This window comes from Cervus canadensis, chromosome 2, assembly GCF_019320065.1.
Source record: "Cervus canadensis isolate Bull #8, Minnesota chromosome 2, ASM1932006v1, whole genome shotgun sequence".
Taxonomy (NCBI): domain Eukaryota; kingdom Metazoa; phylum Chordata; class Mammalia; order Artiodactyla; family Cervidae; genus Cervus; species Cervus canadensis.
This window is the reverse complement of record NC_057387.1, coordinates 70,319,278-70,346,695: the sequence shown is the minus strand read 5'-3', so window position 1 is coordinate 70,346,695 and position 27,418 is coordinate 70,319,278. Positions and strand designations below refer to the sequence as shown.

Below are 27,418 nucleotides of genomic sequence, written 5' to 3'. Positions count from 1 at the left end.
TTTACAGGCTTTCCAGGTGGCGCTAGTGATAACACCCTGCCTGCCAATGCAGGAGACATTAAGTGACGTGGGCTTGATCCTTGGGTCGGGAAGATCCACAGTCAAGAACCAGATCTATACTGCCCACTTTTAAAGCATATTAATATCGTATACATTTTGTATATGTATTTCATTGAGCTTTACAATAGTTATTATAATTGTGATAAAATTGTAGATCAAGCACTATTTTCTACATGTAACGTTCTTTTGGCAGAGTTCCAAAGAGATTTATTTTATTTTGAGGTTTAGTTCTGTCTTCAATTACATGATTATGAGAACTCTTGTTTATTGAGGATAATAAAGAAAATGTAGATGAAGACACTTGTTAAAAATCAGTATGTGTTACTGAACCATGATCCAGAGTATCTGAGAACATATGTTATAGAGGTTATTATCTCAGGTGAATTTAGCATGCAATGTATACATTTCTGTGGTTTCAAAAGTACTTTATACTGATACATATTGTCTTTACATCAGATTTCAGACTAACTGGACAAAGATATTCTTAATTGTATGAGCAATATCTTTACCAAATAATCATTAGTTTTCAAGTTTTTCCTATTACTTTAAACTTTCACATATAGAGTTTTAATAAGCATTATCATATTAAACTGCAAGTGATTATTCTGCCTGGGTGTAGCATTTTTAAATCAGAAAGTTTAATATGAAATTTCCCAAGGCGAACAATAGCATGGAAACAAAGGGCTTCCTATCACATTCATTTACATTTACAACAGCTAGTATCACACATGAATGTTACCTTTGCTGAGAGTTTACCATATAAGCATTTTTTTGTGGTGTCAAATACTGTACTAGTGGTATGAGGCCCATGAAGAAAATATAAGAAAAGTGTCCTGTTCACCATGAAATAGAATTTTGTTAAGGGAAAAAGACATGCATAATGAAAATCTTTAAGGAATGATATAGTAATTATCAAAATGAGCACTACATGTTCAGAGGTGGAGAGAGAGGTAAGAAAATAACAAGGACACAGTAGGCCTCCCTTATTCTTAGAGAATATGGTCCAAGACCCTAGTGGATGCTTGAAACCGCAGATAGTACCGAACCCCACACATACTTATGTATACGTACTATGTTTTTTGCTTGTACATAATGTACCTATCTTAAAATTTTAATATACAAATTAGGTACAGTAAGAGATTAATAATGATAACCAATGCAGTTTGGGGTGTGTCAGCAAAACTAGTACAAATTTCTTTTTCCTTCTCCACAATTTCAAAGACAGACTTTTTTTTACATAGATTTTTAGCAACTTCAGCATATGTTTTTTTTCCCTTTTCTTATTAAACAGAGAACTTTCACTTAAAGGAAGTACTTTACAGCTTCTCTTCGGCATATCCGAATGACCAGCATCAGTACTCTTGGGCTTTGGAGCCTTTGTTAAGTGTGAAGCATATTAAATGCTTGAAGAACAAGCCCTGCAAAACCTCAGTGGTAGCTTGGATAACTAAGTAGGCTACCACATGTCTAATGAATAGGATATGCTGGACAAAGGGATGATTCATATCCCAGGTGAAACAGAGCAGGACCCTAGGAGATTTTATCAGGCTACTCAGAATGGCATGCAATTTTAACACTTATGAATTGTTTATTTCTGGAATCTTCCATTTAATATTTTCAGTCTGTGTTTGACCACTGGTAACTAAAATTGTGAGGAATGAGCAGCTTCTGTACTTAAATTGTCCAAAGGCTAAGAACAAGATGTGATTCAAACATGTGGGAGATGAGTAGGTTTTGTGTGGGCAAAAATAATAACCATGAGGTATTAGCATAAAGAAGAATAACATCCAGGGATTTGAAGTTGGTTCTGTCCATGATATTTCAACTCACATAGTCAGGGAGCCAGTTTATAGTTGAAATTGAGGACCTGTATTATACAATTGGAGGCAAGTCTAGATAAAGAATTAATCACAGTTAATACTTACTGAGTACCTATTGTGTTGCATTCATTTTACATACCTTATCACAATAACCTCAGATTAATTCACTGAGACTCAATGAAATTAACTCTCTCAAGTTCATAGAGCTAATGAATGGCACAGCCAGATTTAAATCCAAATTTGATTCCAGAACCCATGATTTTGTTACTAGATCACACTGTCTTATAAATAAAATATCAGTACAACAATTCTTATATCACACTGTGCTGTAGGGAAAACAATAAACCTGGAATCAAAAAGCTTAAACTTGGATCTGAAATCTTACATTAGCTAAGTGACATTGGGCAAGCCCTCTGTAAACCTTACCCTCTTTTGTAAAAATAAAATAGTAAATAGATGATAGACAAACATAGCTGGATGATGGACAGACATAGGTAACAGGAGTATAAGCAGCCCTGTGATGGTCTGCAAATTCTACTTGCTCAGTAAAACATGTTGAATTTAAACCTGAATAAAGGGATGTGTACAGCATGTGCTAGTTACCCAAGGCCATTTCAATATAAGTTTGAGTGAAAATAATTACAGTTTATAGATAATTCACAACTGGTTCAACCATACCAAAGGGATGATTTAACCATTTTGGTTTCATTTCACTGACAGAAATGACAGTTAGTCACAGTGTCGGATCCTATTGCTAAACTGCTGATACTATAGTATCATCTCTTTCCAAGATATCCTTGTAGATGGCAGCATGGCCCTTGGCATAGCACACAACAATAAACAGGTGTTGAATGAGGTGAATTGGGAGAGGGAAAAGAAGGAGGAAGAAAGGGGACAGAAAAATAAGGGAAAGAAATGTTGGTTGAACTAGTGGGTAGAAAAAGGCAATTATAGGGCTTCCCTGGTAGCTCAGCTGGTAAAGAATCCGCCTGCAATGCAGAAGACCTTGGTTCAATTCCTGGGTTAGGAAGAGCCCCTGGAGAAGGGATAGGCTACCCACTCCAGTATTTTTGGGCTTCCCTGGTGGCTCAGTCAGTAAAGAATCTGCCCGCAATGCAGGAGACCTGGATTCGATCCCTGGGTTGGGAAGATCAATCCCTGGGTTGGAGGAGGGCATGGCAACTCATTCCAGTATTCTTGCCTGGAGAATCCCCAAGGACAGAGGAGCCTGGTGGGCTGCAGTCCATGGGGTTGCAAACAGCTGGACATGACTGAGTGACTAAGCATAGCACAAAGGCAATTATTGCTTGGGAAATCCTATGGATGGAGAAGCCTGGTAGGCTACAATCCACGGGGTCACAGAGTCAGACAAAATTTAGTAACTGAGCATGCACACACAAGGGCACATCAGGTAAGAAATAGTAGATGACTCAGCATTTTTTTTGAAGTCCACAGAATTTCTTATTTCACACAAACCAGGTCCTTTTATTCCATAAAAAAGTAACAAAACTTGGTAGTTTATAACTATATCACTTATTAATTTTGCCTTTTGTAAGCCACCCAAGAAGAAATTGTAAGAAATACTGAATTGCTAGGAGTGAATCAGAAGCTATACCTGGATTTTTTTTAATGCTCCAACTCAGTAGTTAATCACTTAGCTTCATTATTATTTTCTATGACATTTCAAGAGCACCTTTAGCTGTATCACAGCTTTCACTCTTCAAAGACAGAAAAATGATAATTAAGCTGCTTACTGTGTAACTGAATGATACACAACCAGAATACAGATTTAGGACTTTTAGTTCCCAGCTTAGCACAGAAGAATACATCTCCAAAACATTAATTACACATTTTACATAAATATATTTGGTCATGGTATCTTCCTGCTTTCATTTGGCATCCTTTTCTATCTTGTGGAGTTTATGTCTTGTTAACTGAATTCTTGCTCTCAATAAGTTGACTTTTCACTGACAAAAGCTTGCACTGATTTTTCAAATTTATTGTAAAATCAAAACTACCATAAAATGTAAAGATAGCCACATCAGTTGAGATTCACATAAAGGTTTAAAGTTGGGGGAAATTCCGGGGAGATGGGGTTTTCTTTTTCTCATTTTTTCACAGTCACCATCTGTGCAATCTTGCCCAACTTCTTAAATGTAATACTCAAGATCCAGTCCAAGAAGCTGACTGAATACTTAAAGACATAGGTTACAGTAATAAACTTGGTCTCAGTGAATATTGTCTCAGTGACAAGAAAAAAACATTAAAAAATTTTTAAAAGATGAAAAAGAAGAAATAATCCAAATCTAAACATAAAATTCTCCTTCTCAGGTGGGAAGAAACACACAAACTCAGGGACAGCAATTGCAATAAAAAGTCCAAATTCATTCTTTGATTATCTGTTAGAATAGAAAGAAAAAATATAATAAGCACGGATAGGGATATACTTTGTATGGTGTGAGAACTAAGGTGTAAGTAAGAAATATAATATCTTAGACATCAAAACATTCTTGTTTGAAGTAGTTACAGCTGTGTTTTATAAATAAAAGCAATGTAAATAATTCTGGATTTTGGATCATTAAAAGCCTTCACATTATCTAATTATACTAAATGAATGCCTTTATTCTGAGTAATTTTTCTGGTTTCCAAGATTGTAATCCAGAAGAATAATCAAATTGAAAAGCCATATCAATTGTACACACATCAAATGGTCATATAATCTTGCCTTAAAAACAAACCCTAATCAGTGTATAACTGTACCCTAAAAACATATAAGGAAGAGTACCAATTAAAAGAGCCATGAAATACAATTTTTTTTCCTATCAAACCAATAAAATATTGTGTGTGTGTTTTAAGATAACATACAGCACTAGTTAGAGTAAAGCAAAGTAAAAACTCACACATTGCTGATGAAATTTTCAATCACTAATAATTCTTTTGAAAAGCAGTCAGACTATAGGCATCTTTCAAGATTATTAAAAATTTACATATTATTTATTCCTTAAAGTATACTTTTAGTAAAAACAATCACAAACATTAAAAGAGAAACTTCAGTCTTTGGGTAATGATGCAGTTCTGTTTATCATGGTGTCAGATCTGATCACAGATTATGATTAAATAAACTATGGTGTATCCTTTTAATAGACCATTATATAAATATTAAAATTACTTTAAAATAATTTGTAAATAATCTGTGGAATGCTTATTTTATGTTAAATGAATAAACAAGATGCAATAATGAGTATATATTATCATAGGTATATAAAAGAAAATTAAGGAAAATGCAAGGGGAAATAATGAGAAAGAAATCCATTAAAATGATGGTGGGCTTTTCTTGAGTAGTGAAAGTAAGTTTTAGTAAACTGCCTTTCTTTTTAAATGTTCTCTATTTTCCAAAGTTTCTATTGACAGCTTGGCTTATTTATGTTAAAGAGGGTAAGTACAATAAGATTTACTTTAAAAAATTGAAAATGGGATTAGTATGAACCTACCAAATGGAAATTGGGTATCTTGATTCTTTTCCCTTTTTTTATTTTCCAAGGGATCTGTGTTTATAATAAAACTGCTCAGAATATGTGTATTATATGCAGATATCTAAGGCAAGGATGGAGGACCATAAAGGTGAGTCAAGTAAAAACTTTACTGTCTCTGTGATTTTTTGAGGTGTGTTCCAGAAGCAGCCAGCTTTTTCTTTTCCTTTGGGTATTGTTGCAAAGTATTTATTCAAAACACATTTAAATCTTGCCCTGAAGAACAGAAGTGATTATTTCTCAGTTACTTCAACCATGGGAGAACAAATATTTAAAGAAATTGAGCTGTTTGAATGTCCACATCTGTTATAACAACTTATACTGGAGTTATGGTACCTAGCCGTACCCAGGGAATGAAATAAGGTGAACATGCAGACTTTCCATTAAAAATGAAGAGTTCAGCTTATTTGAATAGTCTTTGAAAATAAATTAAAACTTTTTAAGTTCTCTCATTAAAACAAAAACGATCACACAATGCAATAATACACAGAAGACCATTCAATTAACCCTATAGTCACTAGCAGAAGAAATAGTCAAAGGAAATGTTTGAGGGAGGAAACTAATGCTTGAAATTTAATCCAACTAAACGTGCATCACATTTGGCATAATGTTCTGCTTTCTATAATGTTCATTCACTAAAACATAAAAATAAATGTTTTATACAAAGCAGATCTAATAGAAAGAGCAAGTAAGAGTGTGTTAATCATATGGTGAACATGCCAAGTTCTGGTGTCTAAATAAAACAAGGGTCACTTAGCTTTAAAATATTTCTGGAAGGATGGGATTAACATATACATACTATTGTATACAAAAGAGATAACCCGACTCAGCGGGTAAAGAATCCACCTACAAAGGCAGGAGACAGGAGATATGGGTTCGATTCCCTGGGTCAGGAAGATTCCCTGGAGAAGGAAATGGGAACCCACTCCAGTATTTGTGCCTGAAAAATCCCATGGACAGAGGAACCTGGCAGGCTATGGTTCAATGGCCTCAAAGAGTTGGACAATACTGAGCAACTAATCACAAGGATCTATTGTATAGTACGAGGAACCATATTCAGTATTTTATAATAATCTATAGGGGAAAAGAATCTGAAAAAGAATAAATATATATACACACACACACACATGTATATATGTATAACTGAATCACTGCACTGTAACCTGAAAATAATATGACAATGTAAATCAACTATACTTCAATTTTTTTTAAAGATTAAAACTTCTCCTGGGAGACTGCTCTTACTATGAAAAGAGCAGACATGCAGACTCTTCACTACGCAAGAGTTAGTCAGTTCCAAGAGCAGCCTGGAGCCAGTCTCAGAAAGTTCTCAGTTAGAGGAAATGTAAATGAAGTTGTAAAAACAACAACAGCTCCTCTGGGGAATGGAGTCCTCCTTCAGCAGACCGGCGTGCTTAGTTTGCATTTTAATTCTTAGAGACCTTCTGCCTTGGTAACCTGAACTCCAGTCAGAGCAGAGCGTTGGGGGAGAGCTACTGCTGTCAGTTCAGACAGTTCTCCATCTCACCTTTCCAGGTGGCCACTCCACATCAAGGCTGAGGAGCACTGGTGGGGTAAAAAGAGGTGGAACTGGATGCAGAGTTGTTTGTGTGGTGCCTTATCTGTGAACAGACAGAGGGTTTCAGGGGACAGAATTATTGGTTATGACTCCTTTCTTCAGATGACACTTCCCTGAACATTTTCAAAGGAGAGCAGAACCACAATCCATACATCAACTCACGTCAGCTCTGACTCCATAAATGAAGACGTTATAGATATGATCTCCCCAAGATTGTCTCACTGCTGCCTCCTGTGCTTTGACCCACCCTGTTTCTCCCCACACATCCACATCAGACATTACTTGAGATCAGAAACCAGGACTACGATTACTTCAGGAGCCCTAGGGCAGTTATTAGAGCATTTGTTACATGCTGAATAAAAGGTCGTTGACTTCAAAGGATCTTTGCAGGTAAATCTAATTCTGCCCATCTCCAGCTTTCAGTGACTTCCTGTTGCTCTCAGGGTAAAGACCGAAGTTCTTAACCTTGTCTGTCTGATTTGGCCTCTAGCTGCAACTTTAGCTCTCTTTTGAACTTTTTTGCTGCTGTGTGCTCAGGTCACACTAGCTATCTACAAACACCACAAACAGGGTCATCCTCCTGCTCCCTCAGGGCCTTTGTGCTTGAAGCTTTCCCTACCTGGAGTGCTCTTTCAACCCTTCATCATCTCGCTGACTAATTCTTGTTCTTCAGGTCTCAACTCTGAAAACCACTTCCTCAGAGAATATACACTGTTGACTAGCACTGGTTCCCCACTATGTGATATCCACTATTTTCTTTTCAAGAATTCACTGTAGTTTGTAATAAGTGTGTATGTAATATGTGTGATTGTAATATATGTGTTTGTAATATGTATGATTATTTGTTGAATATGTGTTGTTATCTCTAGGTCACAAGTTTTATGAAACCGGGAACCATGCCTGGTTTTGCATATCACTGTATCTCCAGCAGCTACCACACTGCTTGTCACATAGGTGATGGTCAATAAATATATTTGGGGCCTGAAAGAACAATGCTGTATAATTTGCCCTGCGGCCCATCCCTCCACAACATCTCCAAATAATAGCTTAAATTCATTTGATGCAATAAAATATTGAACTATACATATTTCAACCAAGTTGAAAAATATAAAAAATATACTTGAAAAGTATTTGCTTTTAATATATTTCTTAGCAATTCTCTTACAAGAACTAGGAGAATGAAATGAAATTCTTATAAGAAATTGTTAAAGAAACTTAATTCAATGTATCCTTAGTCTTTTTTTATCAGATTCCTAGAGTTCTTTTTCTCTCAAAAGTATCATCAAAAGATCATCTTAAATAGCCTGCCCATCCCAAGTGGCGTGACATTACAGAAGATGTCCAGACAGACATGTAATTCTCCAGTTCTTGATTGCGTTAGCAAATAGATAATTTCTGTTTTAGGAAGGCAGTGTTATTTGAAGGACAATAAAATGTCACGTCTTCCTTGCAACAGAAAATTATGTTGGGTTAGCCAATATCTATTTCAGTGCAAACAGGAAAAGTTTAGTTGGCACTTTTTATAGAAACATTGTGGTTCTGAAAGAGTGATTAGAGTTAAGGTCAGAGTAGAAAAGAAAAACAAAATAGGCTTTCCTATTCATTCTCTGAGACTTTCAGAATCCCCTGTGAGCCCCTGTATGAGAAGACCCTTTATATGGTAAAGAGCCATCTGGTTAGATGGGGTCCCTTCTCTAGAGGACAGCTAGGTTTCTTTTCCTGCTGTCATGTTGCTTAGGTTCTCTTTTCCAGGCCTGTTTTAACTAAATAAATACACTTGGAGTTGCATTATTGGTTGGCTCCAAAATCACTGCAGACGGTGACTGAAGTAATGAAATTAAATGACGGTTGCTCCTTGGAAGAAAAGCTATGACCAACATAGACAGCTATTAAAAAGCAGAGACATTGCTTTGCCAACAAAGGTCTGCCCAGTCAAAGCTATGTAGTAGTCATGTATGGATGTGAAGAGTTGAACCATAAAGAAGGCTGAGCATCTAAGAGTTGATGCTTCTGAACTGTGGTATTAGAGAAGACTCTTGAGAGTCCCTTGGACTGCAAGGAGATCAAACCAGTCCATCCTAAAGGAAATCAACCCTGAATAGGGTTGGAAGGACTGATGCTAAAGCTGAAGCTCCAGTACTCTGGCCACCTGATGTGAAGAACCGAATCATTAGAAAAGAACCTGATGCTGGGCAAGATTAAAGACAGGAGGAGAAGGAGATCATAGAGGATGAGATGGTTGGATGGCATCACCAACTCAATGGACATGAATTTGAGCAAGCTCCAGGAGTTGGTGAAGGACAGGGAGGCCCGGCGTGCTGTAGTCCATGGGGTTGCAAAGAGTCAGACGTGACTGAGTGACTGAACAATAATAACAACTTTAGGAATTTGGGTATCACATGCCTGTCTAATGTCAAGTAGCAGGAAAAGAAGAAACTGTTTACTGCAAGGTGAATAATATGTGAAGAGCCAAGAATTCTGAAGCATGGTATGGTTCCCTGTGCCACTCTCTAAACTACTCCTCTGGTGAACCCTATCTCTCTTACAGATATTTTCGACGATTCACTCCATCATTTGCATTAGAAAAATTTGTTTCACTCTCATGCCTAATTCTGTGACTTACTCTGCCCTTGCCTTTTATGCCAATTTTCTCTCCTATGCATCTCTTTTATTTCACCCTTTCTTTCCAGTCTTTGTGTTATTGTTCAAATTCTCATCCTCATTCTTCTTGGTTAGTGTATCAACTTGAAATATATGAAATTCACATTTTCTTTGGGTTAAAAATTGTTAGATATTTGATTTTCTCTTTCTGACTTATTTCACTCTTTATAATAGGCTCTAGGTTCATCCACCTCACTACAACTGACTCAAATTCATTTCTTTTTATGGCTGAGTAATATTCCATTGTAACATAGTGGGAAGCTGCTATATAACACAGGGAGCCCAGCCTGGTATCCTGTGATGACCTAGAGGGGTGGAATGGGAGGGGTGAGGGAGGCTCAAGATGGAGGGAAATAAATACAATTATGACTGACTTGCATTGTTGTATGGAAGAAACCAACACAACATTGTAAGGCAACTATCTTCCAATTAAAAAATAAAAAAGCTGGACGTTGGAAATTTTATCTGATTTAACCTAGTAACAGCCTTTTAACTAACTGGTATTTCTGACTAGAGTCTTTGTTTTCTCTAACACATTCTTCATATTGTTTTTAAGGCAAAGCTTGGCAAATTCTAAATATCTTTGAAGGTTCCCCATAGCTATAGGATAAAGTTCTAAAGTACCTAAGGTGTACCACTGAGTGGTTCCAACCTGCATCTCTGGGTTTATTTCCTGCCTTTCTTCTTCATGTGACCATTGATTCAATTCTGTAAACCACTCACTCTTCTAGAGATCTGACAATGCTTTTTCACACCTAAATACTATGGAGTTTGTTATTCTCTTTCTAAAATGCTTCTACTTCTGCCCAGATTCAATTCTATTTTCCCTCCAAGATCCAGTCTTTCATTTTCTTGGAAAACTATCAGTTCTTCCACCACTTTTCCATAACCTTGTATACATTATTTGAGATTATATAATTATATACATTGTATAATTTGAGATTATACATTATTTGAGATTATAATTATCTCATTATATTACACTTATGAGTGTGTCACTTTATCACTCTCTGATTCATAGGAGGGTCTACAAAAATGTTTGTGAACAAACATAAGCAAATAATTGGCTCTCCTCAAAGGACAACATTATAAGGCCAAGGACTAAGCAAATCTTTGGCACACATAAGAACCTACTAGGTATAAATCACTTTATCAGGTATGATGCTATTTTCCTATTTTAAGTTTCTTTTGGCTTAGAAATGTGTAGTCTCTATATGTCCCATATAATAGTTCTGAATATCCATGGTTATGTTTCACCCAAATCTATATCATTCTAACTCATTGGACTGGGATGAAAGCACTTAAACAGTGCACTTCTTTGAATGACTGAATGAATGAGTATTAAGGACTATCTTGGGCTGAGTACTAGAAGCAGACCCTGAGCCAAGGACTTGTGTGCACGTGACGTACTAAGGATGTACCCGCAGGAGAAACAGTAAAAGAGTGGAGAGGGCCCCGCAGAGCGACGGAACTAGCTACCTGAATAAGAGTCCACCTCTGCCTGCCTGTGTCAGGGCAGAAATGAGGCTCTGAAGAGACCGGCAAACAGAAGCCAAATAAACAAAGGGAACCGCCTCAGAAGGGACTGGTGCAACAGATTAAAATCCCTCTAGAAAACACCGACTACACCGGAAGGGGCCTGTAGATATCGAGAAGTGTAAGCTGGAACGAGGAGATATCTGAAACTGAGCCGAACCCACACTGACCGCAACAGCTCCAGAGAAACTCCTAGATATAATTTTACTTTTTTCTCTTTTTTTTTTCTTTTTTTATTTTTTCTTTTTTATTATTTTTTCTTTTTTTCTTTTTTCTATTTTCTCTTTTATTTTCCTTTAAAATCCCCTATTACTCCCCCATTACTCCTTAACTTTCATTTCCATAGATTTTTACGATTTTTTTAATTAGGAAAAAAAAATTTTTTTTTCTTTCTTTTTTTCTTTTTTCTTTCTTTTTCCTTTTTTTTCCTTTTTTTTCTTCTTCTTTTTCTTTCTTTCCTTTTTCTCTTCTATTTTCTATTTTTCTTTTTCTCTTATTTCTTTTAAAGTCCTCTAGTACTCCTCTACTACTCCTTAATTTTCATTTTCAATACACTATAACCTTACAAAAAAAAAAAAAAGAGAAGCCCTATTTTTAAACCGAAGATTATTCTCTCCCAATCTTGACTCTGTGTTTTCTACCTCAGAACACCTCTATTTCCTCCTTTCCCCGTCTCTTCCCAATCCAATTCTGTGAATCTTTGTAGGTGACTGGGCTACGGAGAACACTCTGGGAACAGACAGCTGCGTAGATCTGTCTCTCTCCTCTTGAGTCCCCCTTTTTTCTCCTCCTGCTCATCTCTATCTCCCTCCTCCCTCTCCTCTTCTTCATGTAACTCTGTGAACCTCTCTGGGTGTCCGTAACGGGGGAGAATCTTTTCGCCATTAACCTAGAAGTTTTCTTATCAGTGCTGTATAGTTGGAGAAGTCCTGAGACTACAGGAAGAATAAAACTGAAATCCAGAGGCAGGAGACTTAAGCCCAAAACCTGAGAACACCAGAAAACTCCTGACTACATGGAACTTTAAGTAATAAGTGACCGTCCAAAAGCCTCCATACCTACACTGAAACCAACCACCATCCAAGAGCCAATAAGTTTTAGAGCAAAACATACCACGCAAATTCTCCAGCAACGCAGGAACATAGCCATGAACGTCAACATACAGGCTGCCCAAGGACACACCTAACACATAGACCCATCTCAAAACTCATTACTGGGCACTCCATTGCTCTCCAAAGAGAAGAAATCAAATTCCACACACCAGAACACTGACGCAAGCTTCCCTAACCAGGAAACCTTGACAAGCCAATCGTCTAACCCCACCCATGGGGTAAATCCTCCACAATAAAACGGAACCACAGACCTCCAGAATACAGAAAGCCCACTCCAGACACAGCAATCTAAACAAGATGAAGAGGCAAAGAAATACCCAACAGGTAAAGGAACATGAAAAATGCCCACCAAGTCAAACAAAAGAGGAGGAGATAGGGAATCTACCTGAAAAAGAATTTAGAATAATGATAATAAAAATGATCCAAAATCTTGAAAACAAAATGGAGTTACAGATAAATAGCCTGGAGACAAAGATTGAAAAGATACAAGAAATGTTTAATAAAGACCTAGAAGAAATAAAAAAGAGTCAATTAAAAATGAATAATGCAATGAATGAGATCAAAAACACTCTGGAGGGAACCAAGAGTAGAATAACGGAGACAGAAGACAGGATAAGTGAGGTAGAAGATAAAATGGTGGAAATAAATGCAGCAGAGAGGAAAAAAGAAAAAAGGATCAAAAGAAATGAGGACAACCTCAGGGACGTCTGGGACAATGTGAAACGCCCCAACATTCAAATCATAGGAATTCCAGAAGAAGAAGACAAAAAGAAAGGCCATGAGAAAATACTTGAGGAGATAATAGCTGAAAACTTCCCTAAAATGGGGAAGGAAATAGCCACCCAAGTCCAAGAAACCCAGAGAGTCCCAAACAGGATAAACCCAAGGCGAAACACCCCAAGACACATATTAATCAAATTAACAAAGATCAAACACAAAGAACAAATATTAAAAGCAGCAAGGGAGAAACAACAAATAACACACAAAGGGATTCCCATAAGGATAACAGCTGATCTATCAATAGAAACCCTCCAGGCCAGAAGGGAATGGCAAGACGTACTGAAAGTAATGAAAGAGAATAACCTACAACCTAGATTACTGTACCCAGCAAGGATCTCATTCAGATATGAAGGAGAATTCAAAAGCTTTACAGACAAGCAAAGGCTGAGAGAATTCAGCACCACCAAACCAGCTCTTCAACAAATGCTAAAGGATCTTCTCTAGACAGGAAATGCAGAAAGGTTGTATAAACGTGAACCCAAAACAACAAAGTAAATGGCAACGGGACCATACCTATCAATAATTACCTTAAATGTAAATGGGTTGAATGCCCCAACCAAAAGACAAAGACTGGCTGAATGGATACAAAAACAAGACCCCTATATATGCTGTCTACAAGAGACCCACCTCAAAGCAAGAGACACATACAGACTAAAAGTGAAGGGCTGGAAAAAAATATTTCATGCAAACGGGGACCAAAAGAAAGCAGGAGTCGCAATACTCATATCAGATAAAATAGACTTTCAAATAAAGGATGTGAAAAGAGACAAAGAAGGCCACTATATAATGATCAAAGGATCAATCCAAGAAGAAGATATAACAATTATAAATATATATGCACCCAACATAGGAGCACCGCAATATGTACGGCAAACACTAACGAGTATGAAAGAGGAAATTAATAGTAACACAATAATAGTGGGAGACTTTAATACCCCACTCACAACTATGGATAGATCAACTAAACAGAAAATTAACAAGGAAACACAAACCTTAAATGACACAATGGACCAGCTAGACCTAATTGATATCTATAGGAAATTTCCACCCCAAACGTCAACTCCACCTTTTTTCTCAAGTGCACACGGAACCGTTCTCCGATAGATCACATCCTGGGCCAGTAAATCTGGTATTGGAAAAATTCAAAAAAATTGAGATGCATTCCAGTAAATCTTTTTGACCACAGTGCAGTAAGATTAGATCTCAATAACAGGAAAAAAATTGTTAAAACTTCAAACATATGGAGGCTAAATAACACGCTTCTGAATAACCAACAAATCATAGAAGAAATCAAAAAAGAAATCAAAATATGTATAGAAATGAATGAAAATGAAAACACAACAACCCAAAATCTATGGGACACTGTAAAAGCAGTGCTAAGGGGAAGGTTCATAGCATTACAGGCTTACATCAAGAAACAAGAAAAAAGCCAAATAAATAACCTAACTCTACACCTAAAGCATTTAGAGAAGGAAGAAATGAAGAACCCCAGGGTTAGTAGAAGGAAAGAAATCTTAAAAATTAGGGCAGAAATAAATGCAAAAGAAACTAAAGAGACCATAGCAAAAATCAACAAAGCTAAAAGCTGGTTTTTTGAAAAAATAAACAAAATTGACAAGCCATTAGCAAGACTCATTAAGAAACAAAGAGAGAAGAACCAAATTAACAAAATTAGAAATGAAAATGGAGAGATCACAACAGACAACACTGAAATACAAAGGATCAACAGAGAACTACTACCCACCGCTCTATGCCAATAAAATGGACACTTGGATGAAATGGACAAATTCTTGGAAAGTTAACTTTCAAAACTGAACCAGGAAGAAATAGAAGATCTTAACAGACCCATCACAAGCAAAGAAATCGAAACTGTAATCAAAATCTTCCAGCAAACAAAAGCCCAGGACCAGATGGCTTCACAGCTGAATTCTACCAAAAATTTAGAGAAGAGCTAACACCTATCTTACTCAAACTCTTCCAGAAAATTGCAGAAGAAGGTAAACTTCCAAACTCATTCTATGAGGCCACCATCACCCTAATTCCAAAACCAGACAAAGATGCCACAAAAAAAGGAAACTACAGGCCAATATCACTGATGAACATAGATGCAAAAATCCTTAACAAAATTCTAGCAAACAGAATCCAACAACATATTAAAAAAATCATCCACCATGACCAAGTGGGCTTTATTCCAGGAATGCAAGGATTTTTTAATATCCGCAAATCAATCAATGTAATACACCACATTAACAAATTGAAAGATAAAAACCATATGATTATCTCAATAGATGCAGAGAAAGCCTTTGACAAAATTCAACACTCATTTATGATTAAAACTCTCCAAAAAGCAGGAATAGAAGGAACATACCTCAACATAATAAAAGCTATATATGACAACCCACAGCAAGCATCACCCTCAATGGTGAAAAATTGAAAGCATTTCCCCTGAAATCAGGAAAAAGACAAGGGTGCCCACTCTCACCACTACTATTCAACATAGTGTTGGAAGTTTTGGCCACAGCAATCAGAGCAGAAAAAGAAGTAAAAGGAATCCAGATAGGAAAAGAAGAAGTGAAACTCTCACTGTTTGCAGATGACATGATCCTCTACATAGAAAACCCTAAAGACTCTACCAGAAAATTACTAGAGCTAATCAATGAATATAGTAAAGTTGCAGGATATAAAATTAACACACAGAAATCCCTTGCATTCCTATATACTAACAATGAAAAAACAGAAAGAGAAATTAAGGAAACAATACCATTCACCATTGCAACAAAAAGAATAAAATACTTAGGAGTATATCTACCTAAAGAAACAAAAGACCTATACATAGAAAACTATAAAACACTGATGAAAGAAATCAAAGAGGACACAAACAGATGGAGAAACATACCGTGTTCATGGATTGGAAGAATCAATATTGTCAAAATGGCTATTCTACCCAAAGCAATCTATAGATTCAATGCAATCCCTATCAAGCTACCAACGGTATTTTTCACAGAACTAGACCAAAGAATTTCACAATTTGTATGGAAATACAAAAAAACCTCAAATAGCCAAAGTAATCTTGAGAAAGAAGAATGGAACTGGAGGAATCAACCGGCCTGACTTCAGACTCTACTACAAAGCCACAGTCATCAAGACAGTATGGTACTGGCACAAAGACAGAAATATAGATCAATGGAACAGAATAGAAAGCCCAGAGATAAATCCACAGACCTATGGACACCTTATCTTTGACAAAGGAGGTAAGGATATACAATGGAAAAAAGACAACCTCTTTAACAAGTGGTGCTGGGATAACTGGTCAGCCACTTGTAAAAGAATGAAACTAGAACACTTGCTAACACCATACACAAAACTAAACTCAAAATGGATTAAAGATCTAAATGTAAGACCAGAAACTATAAAACTCCTAGAGGAGAACATAGGCAAAACACTCTCCGACATAAATCACAGCAAGATCCTCTATGACCCACCTCCCAGAATATTGGAAATAAAAGCAAAAATAAACAAATGGGACCTAATTAAACTTAAAAGCTTTTGCACAACAAAGGAAACTATAAGCAAGGTGAAAAGACAGCCCTCAGATTGGGAGAAAATAATAGCAAATGAAGAAACAGACAAAGGATTAATCTCAAAAATATACAAGCAACTCCTGCAGCTCAATTCCAGAAAAATAAATGACCCAATCAAAAAATGGGCCAAAGAACTAAACAGACATTTCTCCAAAGAAGACATACAGATGGCTAACAAACACATGAAAAGATGCTCAACATCACTCATTATCAGAGAAATGCAAATCAAAACCACAATGAGGTACCATTACACGCCAGTCAGGATGGCTGCTATCCAAAAGTCTACAAGCAATAAATGCTGGAGAGGGTGTGGAGAAAAGGGAACCCTCTTACACTGTTGGTGGGAATGCAAACTAGTACAGCCGCTATGGAAAACAGTGTGGAGATTTCTTAAAAAACTGGAAATAGAACTGCCATATGACCCAGCAATCCCACTTCTGGGCATACACACTGAGGAAACCAGATCTGAAAGAGACACGTGCACCCCAATGTTCATCGCAGCACTGTTTATAATAGCCAGGACATGGAAGCAACCTAGATGCCCATCAGCAGATGAATGGATAAGGAAGCTGTGGTACATATACACCATGGAATATTACTCAGCCATTAAAAAGAATTCATTTGAATCAGTCCTAATGAGATGGATGAAACTGGAGCCCATTATACAGAGTGAAGTAAGCCAGAAAGATAAAGAACATTACAGCATACTAACACATATATATGGAATTTAGAAAGATGGTAACGATAACCCTATATGCAAAACAGAAAAAGAGACACAGAAATACAGAACAGACTTTTGAACTCTGTGGGAGAAGGTGAGGGTGGGATGTTTCAAAAAGAACAGCATGTATACTATCTATGGTGAAACAGATCACCAGCCCAGGTGGGATGCATGAGACAAGTGCTCGGGCCTGGTGCACTGGGAAGACCCAGAGGAATCGGGTGGAGAGGGAGGTGGGAGGGGGGATCGGGATGGGGAATACGTGTAAATCTATGGCTGATTCATATCAATGTATGACAAAAAAAAAAAAAAAAAGAGTGGAGAGGTAGGGCAGAGAAGAAGAAGCCATGATGTGATGAGATTTTAAGTAATTCCAGTCTCCATATGAACCTTTGGGAAACTCTGGAGTTAAATTACACTTCAGAGCTTATCCCATCTCTCGAGAAGGGGTTTGGGCTTTCCTACCCCATAACCATAAGTCATCGCTGCTTTGGCTCTGCCTGTGGGTGAGCCTCTGAAGGTAGAGGTGTGAACAATTAGCAGCTAAACAAGCAGAAGCTGTGAACGGGTATAGAACTGGTGTATGGGATCTGACAGTTTCTGGGCAGGGCTATAGTCATGTGGGATACTCTACCAAGCAAATATTAGGCAAGTTAAGTTTGACAGCTCAGTTGGTAAAGAATGCACCTGCGATGCAGGAGACCCCAGTTCAACTCCTGTGTTGGGAAGATCTGCTGGAGAAGGGACAGGCTACCCACTCTAGTATTCTTGGGCTTCTCTGTGGCTCAGCTGGTAAAGAATCTGCCTGCAATGTGGGAGACCTGGGTTCGATCCCTGGGTTGGGAAGATCCCCTGGAGAAGGGAAAGGCTCCAGTATTCTGGCCTGGGTCACAAAGAGTCAAACATGACTGAGTGACTTTCACTTTCACTTCTTTAAGTTTAGCTGGTAGTGAAGGAGGCTGCCCGTTTGCATAGATTGGGGAGCTCTGTTCAGCAGAGTGTCCTGTTGAAAATAATCTTCTTCACTCCTGCTACAGATGTCTGGAATCCCCTTGATGGTTTAGTCGCTAAGTTGTGTCCGACTCTTGCAACGCCATGGACTGTAGCCCACCAGGCTCCTCTCTCCATAGGATTTCTAGGCAAGAATACTAGAATGGGTTGCCATTCCCTCCTCCAGGGGATCTTCCCAACCCAGGGATTGAACCCAGGTCTCCTGCACTGCAGGCAGATACTTTAATGACTGAGCTACTGGAATCCCCTTAGCTAGGGATAAAACTTCTTAATCTATGTTGAGAAGCAATACTTAAAAGGAAATTACCTTGGCTGGAAGAGAGAAAACATAGAAACACTTAATGTCAGGAAATGCCTAACTAACTTTTACTTTTAATTCTATTTAATGCCAATGTCAGGCAATGCCAAACTCTTTTATGTTTAATTCCACTTAATGCTTTACTTCTTTAACACACTGACTTTCATTCACATCAATGCAGGAGGCTTTCCGGAGAGTGTAGAATGTATAAGTGCTAGTGGGCCTCTTTAAGACATCTTAGCTCTTACTGCCACGAAGGTGCTGTCCTTAATGCTGCCAAAGACCTCCCAGCTCAAAATAAGTCCTTTACTGCTTGTTTCAGCTAAGCTTATAACTCTGTGTGTTCTTCCCTAATTGAAAAATATGTACAATATGAAGCTGCTAGCAAAGCTGGTGCTCTCTCTGAATATAATACCCAAGATTTTAGTTAAAACAGTTTTATTTACTCAGCCTTATTACAAGATTTTTTCAAAGATTCCAGTTAAGGTAGAAAAGACTGTGTGTGTGTGTGTGTGTGTGTGTGTGTGTGTGTAAGCTTGACCTTCATTTTGAATTTGACTCTTGGACCAAATTAATTTCTTGTGGCAATTGTGGTAAAGAGATTGATTTATAAATGGTCACTCTAGACACATGAACACAGTCCAGTTGTTAGGTCTGCTGCCATGGCTTGTTGGTGACCTCTGGCTGTTTATGGTTTGCCCGAGAATGCGTGATGCCTGTGTTCCTGGAGCTACACTGCCTCTGTCTAGTGAAAATTGTGTTAGTCTGTGTTAGTCTTCCAGAATGACCCAGCCACACCACAGGGCAAGACTACTCTAGCACATTGCTAGAGTTTCCTCTGCTTAATTCACATCAACTCAGTAATTCCTCCTCATCCACTGCTTGCTCCTAAACAACTGAGGTAGATAGTCTGATCAGCTGTCTTTAGAATTTCAATGTGAGATATGTAGCATATTATAAAGGCTAACTGAATTCCAGAGGAACACAGAGAAATCTATTTGATAATTATTTACCTTCCATCACCTCTAACTGAGTTTCCCAGGGGGCACTAATGGTAAAGAACCTGGCCAGCCAGTGCAGGTAGACGTAAGAAATGAGGGTTTGATTTCTGGATTGGGAAGATCCCCTGGAGGAGAACATGGCAACCCACTCCAGTATGCTTGTCGGGAGAATCCCATACGCAGAGGAGCCTGGCAGGCTACAGTCCACAGGGCTGCAAAGAGTTGGACGCGACTGAAGCAACTTAGCAAGGACACACCTCTAACTGTGATCTTATTATAGATCACACTGTCCCTATGTCTAACCCTCCTCTTCCATCTTTCTGTTCAGTGACTCTAACCCACTGCTTCAAATATGCATAGGCTCCCCTTATCTTGGGAAATAAAATACACACAAACACCTGTTCTTGATTGCTTGCCCCTTCCTCTTTCTCTAAGTGTGGCCCAATTTCTCACTCCCTTTATGACCAGCTTCTCTACATGATATATCTGCTACTTACTTCCTCTCCTTTCAACTCCCTCCTCAATGACAACCCCAAATCATTAAGTTATCTTGCTTTGTCATATACTATTCCAAACATGTGACAAGTGCTCATTCATTTTATTCTTTGAAGTTGGCACTACTATCATCTCCACTTGACAGATGAGGAAACTGAGCCACAGAGAGATTACATAACTTATCCAGGATCACTCATAATTAAGAGGCAAAGCTTAGATTCCAATGCAGACAGTCTGGTTCCAGAATATATGGTAGCTACACTCTCCACTCCCACACTGTTTCCAATCCATTGGATTTCAACCATATGACAGTAAAACTAGCAGTCTCTTGGAAACTTTTGTTCTGACTACCATCTCTGCTGGACTTCTGGTGGCTCAGACAGTAAAGAATCTGCCTGCAACCAGGAGATCTGGGTTTGATCTCTGGGTTGGAATGAACCCGTGGAGAAGAGAATGGCAACCCACTCCAGTATTCTTGCCTGAATACGATGGACAGAGGAGCCTTGTGGGCTATAGTACATGAGGTCTCAAAGAGACACTTAGCAACTTACACACACACACACATCATCTCAGCTATTGTAATACTTGAGCTAGATACACCTGTGCTACATACTAAGATATAATAATTACAGGATTGTCCCTCTCTTTTTATACAAGTATAATGAAACTTCACTAATTTGGAATGAACAAATCATTCTGATGAGGGCTGCGCTAAAGCGTGTAATTTCATGATGTTTAAAAAGGGGTTAACTGAAAAAAAAATAAAATAAAAAAATTAAAAGGGGTTAACTGGTCAAAAAAATAAGTAAAACATATGTCAGTAGGGACAGAATTTGACCTACTCTAGGAGGAAATATATGTATAGTTTTAGAATGTTGCAAAGGAAACACATGACAGAGTTATTTTTCATAGCCACAGAACTCTGCTGTGCTTGGTTGCTCAGTTGTGTATGACTCTTTGCAACCCCATGGACTGTAGTCACCAGGCTCTTCTGTCCATGGGGATTCTCCAGGCAAGAACACAGAGCTAGTTTGCAGCAAAGTCCTATCCGGAATTCAGCTTCCTTATTTCTGTTCCACCATAAGCCTCAATAATCAATCTAAATATTTGATTCACTTGTAAACACTCCTAGAGTATAACAGTTATTCAGCAAACACTTGTTTTATCAAAAAAGAAAGATGCAGATAACTGAGATTGCTCAGGTGCTCAGTTGTGTCTGACTCTTTGCAGCCCCATGGACTGTATCTCGCCAGGCTCCTCTGTCCATGGGATTTCCAAGGTGAGAACACTGGAGCAGCTTGCCATTTCCTTCTCTAGGGAATCGTCCTGACCCAAGGATTGAACCCCGTTCTCCCATATTCCAGGCAGATTCTTTACCACTGAGCCACCAGGGAAGCCCTGCCTTGTGGATAACTGAGCGGAGTGAAAAACTAAAATATGACCTTGCTGGTTATACTAGTCAGTGGTTCCACAAGGACAGAGATTTTTCTCTGTTTTTGTTCACTGATGCACTCCCAGTGACTAGATCAGAGCCTGCCACAATGCAGCTTAACTACTACTGAATGTTTAAAAAGATGACTTCTATGTGTTTTTACACAGACTGCCTGAAAATGGGTGGATATTATTTCCATTTTATAGACAAAAAAACGGAAGCTCAACAAGTTAAGTAACTTGCTCAAGTCTAGAGCTAGCTACATCCAGGACGAGAAATCAGTTAATTATTCTGTATAAGAGATAAAGACATGGAAACTTCAGCAACATTCTGAGAAAATGCACACCACTGCAGCATTATCTACTGTCATTACGTAATTTATGGTTCCCATGAGAGGCATCATTTCTATTACAGGTCCTGTATTCCATGCTATCAAGAAGAAGAAACAGTTTTGCTTCTTACTTTTCAAAGCTTTCTTTCTCTTCATTGCCTTCTTCTCAAAGAAATGAAAGAGGTATCCCAGTGCCTCTCTTTCTAATAAAGGTCCTCATGTTCTCCATGAGCCTTTGTGCAGCTGGGAATACACTGAGACTCTACTGTTTGACCATCTTCTACTCAGGAGAACTTCATCTTTCGGGTTTTCACAGCTTTTCAGTCCAAAACTATGACACTGAAACTTGGCCACGTGACTCTTCAATGCTTCTGTTTTAACCTAATCTTTTAAACACTTTCTGCCTATTTCTCCTTCTAAAACAAAATATTTTTAAAAAATAGACCTTATAGTTCACACTTTTCCTTACAATAGTACAGATTGTAGAAACCCCAAAAATTCAGAAGTGAAAGTGAAAGTCACTCAATCATGTCCATGTCCAAAAGTTCACGGAATTCTCCAGGCCAGAATACTGGAGTAGGTAGCCATTCCCTTCTCCAGATAATCTTCCCAACCCAGAGATTGAACCCAGGTCTCCCACATTGCAGGCAGATTCTTTACCAGCTGAGTCACCATGGAAGAATTCAGAGAGGGGGGAATTAAAAGTGATTTTTTGGGAAGAGAGACTGAGGTTTCATTAAGAAGTATAGGGTGTGAAAAGAAGAACTGGTAGAGGAGGAAGAGAAAAGCTTGAACAAAGACAGAGGTTTTCTGTACAAGAGTCAGAAAAGCACAAGTACAGTTTGCAATTATGGGTATTTTGGGGCTAAGATTGAGTTAGAGCTGGGCAGCAGTGGGAGAGACAGAACGGCTACCCACCTCAAAGAAGTCTAAGACCTTGCCACAATTTGGGGGCTTACAAACTGATAATTGGTAGCCAAAAACCTCATACAGGAAGGAAGACTAAATGTTAAAAACCCCTTCTGAGAGGAGCATTCCAGACTACACCTAGCGAGTTGCTCCAGTCTATCTACTCCCGCCCACTCCTGTGACAGTGCCCGGCTCATCTGCTTTCACAGCTGGCTCCTCAGGAGACTCTGAGAAGTTGAAATACACTGAAGTTGTACCTCAGCCCAGAAATTTTACTTCATGCTACCAATAAAGGGAAAAAGTGAGGGGGAAAGTTGTCCCTTCCAAAATCTGGCCTACACTATATAAATGAAGTACAGGAGTTTCTCAATACCCTGAACGCCTGGCCAGCCTTTTATGGGGAAAATTTCAGGGCAGAGAAATTTTGACTGCATACTACTTCTTTGTGAGAAGAATGTAATAGTTTCTCCCATAGCAGTTGATAAAATCTTTGGATACTATACTTCCAAATGGCCAATTAGTCAGTTTTCCACTGCTAAGAAAATTTAAATCTCTTTTCCAAACAAAACAAACAAAAATAAATAGTTGCTTTTCACTAGGAGGACATTTTACTCAAATACTTATTTCAAAATTCCAATTCAAATTTAGGTGATTCTTGTTATCACCAAATTTAAGTGATTTTTGTTTTTTTTTATTTTTAATGTATTTGAGAAATCCTTTCTTCCCTAACCATATTGAATCTTAGTTCCTCTTCAATTACCTACCCACAGGGTCACTGCAACCTCCTTTGGTCTCCTAACTGATTTCTGTGTCTCTAGTCTCTGCTATAACTCGACCCTCATAAAATCCCACATTCAGCCTATGGTATAGAAAAAAAGTGAATTCTAAAACAGAAACAGACTCATAGACATAGAAAACAGAATTGTGTTTGCCAAACTAGAGAGAGAGAAGGAGATCGGCAGACAGGGAGTTTGGGGTTGGTAGATGCAAGCTACTACATTTAGAATGGTTAAAAAAGGTCCTAATATATATATAGCACAGGGGACTATATCCAATATCCTGTAATAAACCATAATGGAAAAAATAGCTTTAAAAAGGAATGTATATTGGTATATAACTGAGTCACTTTGCTGTACCGCAGAGATTGGCACAACATTGTAAATCAATTACACCTCAATAAAATAAAAATTCATTATCAGGGGAAAAAAATACCTGGTTAGAATCCTGGTTCCACTAGTTATTAGCTTTGTGACCTTAAGCAAGTTACTCGAATTTGCAGGGCATTAGTTTCCTCAGTTAAATGGGAACAGTAGTAGTTCTAGCCCATAATATTATCAGTAGGATTAAAAGGGAGAATGTATAGGAAGTCCTTAGAACAGAGCCTAACACAATGACACAAAATAAGCTCTCAGGTAGTGTTAGCTATTACTGTTGGATCAACCAAAAAGTCTATTGGCTTCTTCCATAAGATGTTATGGAAAGGCCTGAACAAACTTTTTGGCCAACCCAATGTTTCAGCTACACTAGACATGTCCTTCATTATGCCAGCTGCACCTACAGACCCTTGTAAGGGAAGTTCTTCAGAACACAATACCACTGAAGGGGCATCCACAGGCCACCATATTTTGTAAAAGGATTATATATATCCCAGGCATACTCAATTGGACAAGGTGTAAAAGCCTAAGACATTGCCTTGCCAGTCAAGGAACAATGAATTGACAAAGCAGATATTTGCTCTCTTGAGAATCTGAATTTGGAAATGTTGAAAAAAATAAGGAAGTTAGCAGCAAGACCAGCACCAGGAGGAAGCAGATATGGTAAGTAAGCAAAAATTATAAAGTTAAGAAATTATATTGACAGGAGAGAGAAAGACTTGGCAGTTGGAAATGGAAACACAATCAAACAGGTAGAAAATAGCTAGGTCCAGAGATGGTGGAAGACTAGCAAGGCTTTCATTTATTTCAACAGTTGAGTCTCTGGATAGTGATCCACCCTCCAACTTCAGCCTACCTACTCCAGGCCATGATATTCCATTATAATAAACCTCCCTTTGCTTGAATTAACCTGAGTGGCACTCCATTTTTTACATCCCAAAGAAACTAAGTGACAACATTGGTCCCTGAAGACACCTTAGTTGAGTTGGTAATTGGATCCCTATATTTAGCAATTATACTGCCTATTAATTAATCAACTCACTGCCCTCCAGCTCACCCTATATACTTTCCCTACAGTTCTCCTCATCCTGAATGGACTCCCATTCTTTTAGGGCATATGCATAGCTTAATTTTCTTTCAAGAGCTATGTCAAACCCCACTTTCTTCATGAATACCTGGGACCTACACCAGATAGAACCAGATCCAGGATTGCAGAACCTGAAGAATATACAGCTTTCTTTAATTAAATACATGTAAAACTAGGCCCAGGACCTAGGAAAAGACCTGTGAATTGGAAGGTTTTGAGGCCTGAGCTTCACTAGCTTAACCATACATCTGTCTCTGGTGCAAACTTAGGAGAAACGTTCCCGCCATCAAATTATTCTACCAGGTACATTTACAGCAATGTGTATAATCATACAGACTTGCTAGAAAAATTATTACAGCCTTACCCCTTGCCTCCCACTTTGAGAACATTATTTGTGACTGGGCTGCAATAGTCTTCCTTCCTTTTGGCTAGAATTAGGGATATTTGGGGGCTTCTGCAATAGCACAAAGGGTAAAGAATCTGCCTGCAATGCAGGAGACATAAGTTCCATCCTTGAATCAGGAAGATCCCCTGGAGGAGGGCATGACAGCCCACTCCAGTATTCTTGCTTAGAGAACCCTATGAACAGAGGAGCCTGGCAGGCTACAGTCCATGGGTTCGCAAAGAGTCAGACATGACTGAGTGACTAACTCATACACACATACACAGGGATAATTTGAACATAGTCAAATTCACTTAGAAGTGTCAATATCACCTGGTTATAAGCTCTGTGGAAGCATGGTTCATATCTATTTTGTTTCTGCCTAAGGCCTACATATCACAGTGCTTGGCACAAAGGATGAACTCAATAAATATTTGCTGAATGAATGAATGAATGCAAAATCTTTTCAAAAAGATTCTGGCTCTTTGAAACAGGGACTATGCTCTAAATACTCTCTAATGCCAAAGAGCCCATAATGATGTATGGCACAGAGTGACACTGGTTAGCATTCGCTGGCTGATTTATGATGCACTATGTATGTATAAGGGAGATTTGTTTCTTTAAGCTTCGTGATAACCATGCACACCTGGTCAAATTCACATCCTGCCTTATCTTGTATATACTCCCCAGGTCTGTAAAGGTAAACTGTGAAAAAGGAAGAACAACTGACGGGCATCAGCAAGACAGTACACTAGAGACTAACCCTTCTCTCTACCTTCCTTGCCACTCTCTAATTTACTGAATTTGTTTGGTTCATTCCACATCTGGAGTTTCCTGGGTCTCAGAACTGGGAGGATGTAGACATAGACATAAAGTCTGGATAGACATAGACTTTAATCTGAGTCTGGTTCCTAAAAATTTCTGCTGGGCTACTGGGTTTTATTGTCATGGAGACTATGAACTGGCCAGAGGCCTATTAATGCACATAATTGCTGTGTTGAATAATGAAAACTTGTTGTTGTTGGATATACACTACTGTATGGCTTAGCTATTGTAGCTATCTGTTATGTTGCTAATTCATTTAAATAATAACACTATTTAGATTGATCAAAATAACAAAATTATTTTAACTATTCAAAATTACTAAGAAAAAATAAACGTAGCCTAGAAACTCACAACCTACTCATCAGTTTAAAGGGAAATTATTTTTAAAACTTATTATTTCAAGGATGGGAAAAAATGAAGCTGTGAAGTTCAGAAAAATAGGGAAGGTATTTTGATGAAACAACAATGTTCTTTGAAGTGTCAAATACCTCTTAATTTCTTTTTTTTTTCTTTTTTGCTCAGTAAAAGTACTGCTTCCCATCTCCTCCCCACAGCCATGGAAAACCTTCCATCATTCATGTGTGTGTGCACGCTCAGTGGTGTCCCACTCCTTGTGACCCCATGGACTGAGGCCACCAGGCTTCCCTGTACTTGGAATTCTCTGGTCAAGAATACTGGAGTGGGTTGCCATTTTCTTCTCTAGGGGATCTTCCCAACCAAGGGATTGAACCTATGTCTCTTATGTCTCCTGTATTGGCAGGTGGATTCTTTACCTATAATGTCACAGGGGAAGCCATCATCATAGCTCCGGGCAAATGGGACCAATTTAAGAAGGAGAAAAGGAGGCAGACAAAAGTCTTTCTAGTGCTAGGAGGAGGGGATGATACAGAAAAGAAGGAAGAGAGATATCTTTACTTTTCTACTGCAACTGCCTCAGCATCAACCCCCAGAACTGGGAGGGTGACCAAAGGGTTGTTGTTGTGTTTTTTTTTGTTGTTGTTGTTGTGTTGTTTTAGTCACTAAGTTATGTCTGACTCTTTTGGGACCCTATGGACTATAGCCTGCCAAGCTCCTCTGTCCATGGGATTTCCCAAGCAAGAATACTGGGCTGCA

The 27,418-nt window shown here is 38.3% G+C and overlaps 1 protein-coding gene across 6 annotated transcripts in view; it reads right to left on the bottom strand.

Annotated features, from left to right (window-relative positions):
- PTGER3 (prostaglandin E receptor 3) overlaps positions 1-27,418 on the bottom strand; it is a 250,471-nt gene that overhangs the window by 134,145 nt on the left and 88,908 nt on the right. Inside the window, exons 3-4 of one of the 6 annotated variants that reach the window (XM_043460974.1) lie at positions 6,939-7,032; positions 3,665-4,279 (exon numbers count right to left, since the gene is read on the bottom strand). The exons of 4 other annotated variants lie outside the window; for them this stretch is intronic. In XM_043460974.1, coding sequence (XP_043316909.1) covers positions 6,961-7,032 — 72 coding nt within the window. In that variant the 3' untranslated portion in view covers positions 3,665-4,279; positions 6,939-6,960. Of the gene's footprint in view, positions 1-3,664; positions 4,280-6,938; positions 7,033-27,418 lie in introns of those variants that run through there. One more of the 6 variants, XM_043460979.1, reaches the window with a different exon arrangement.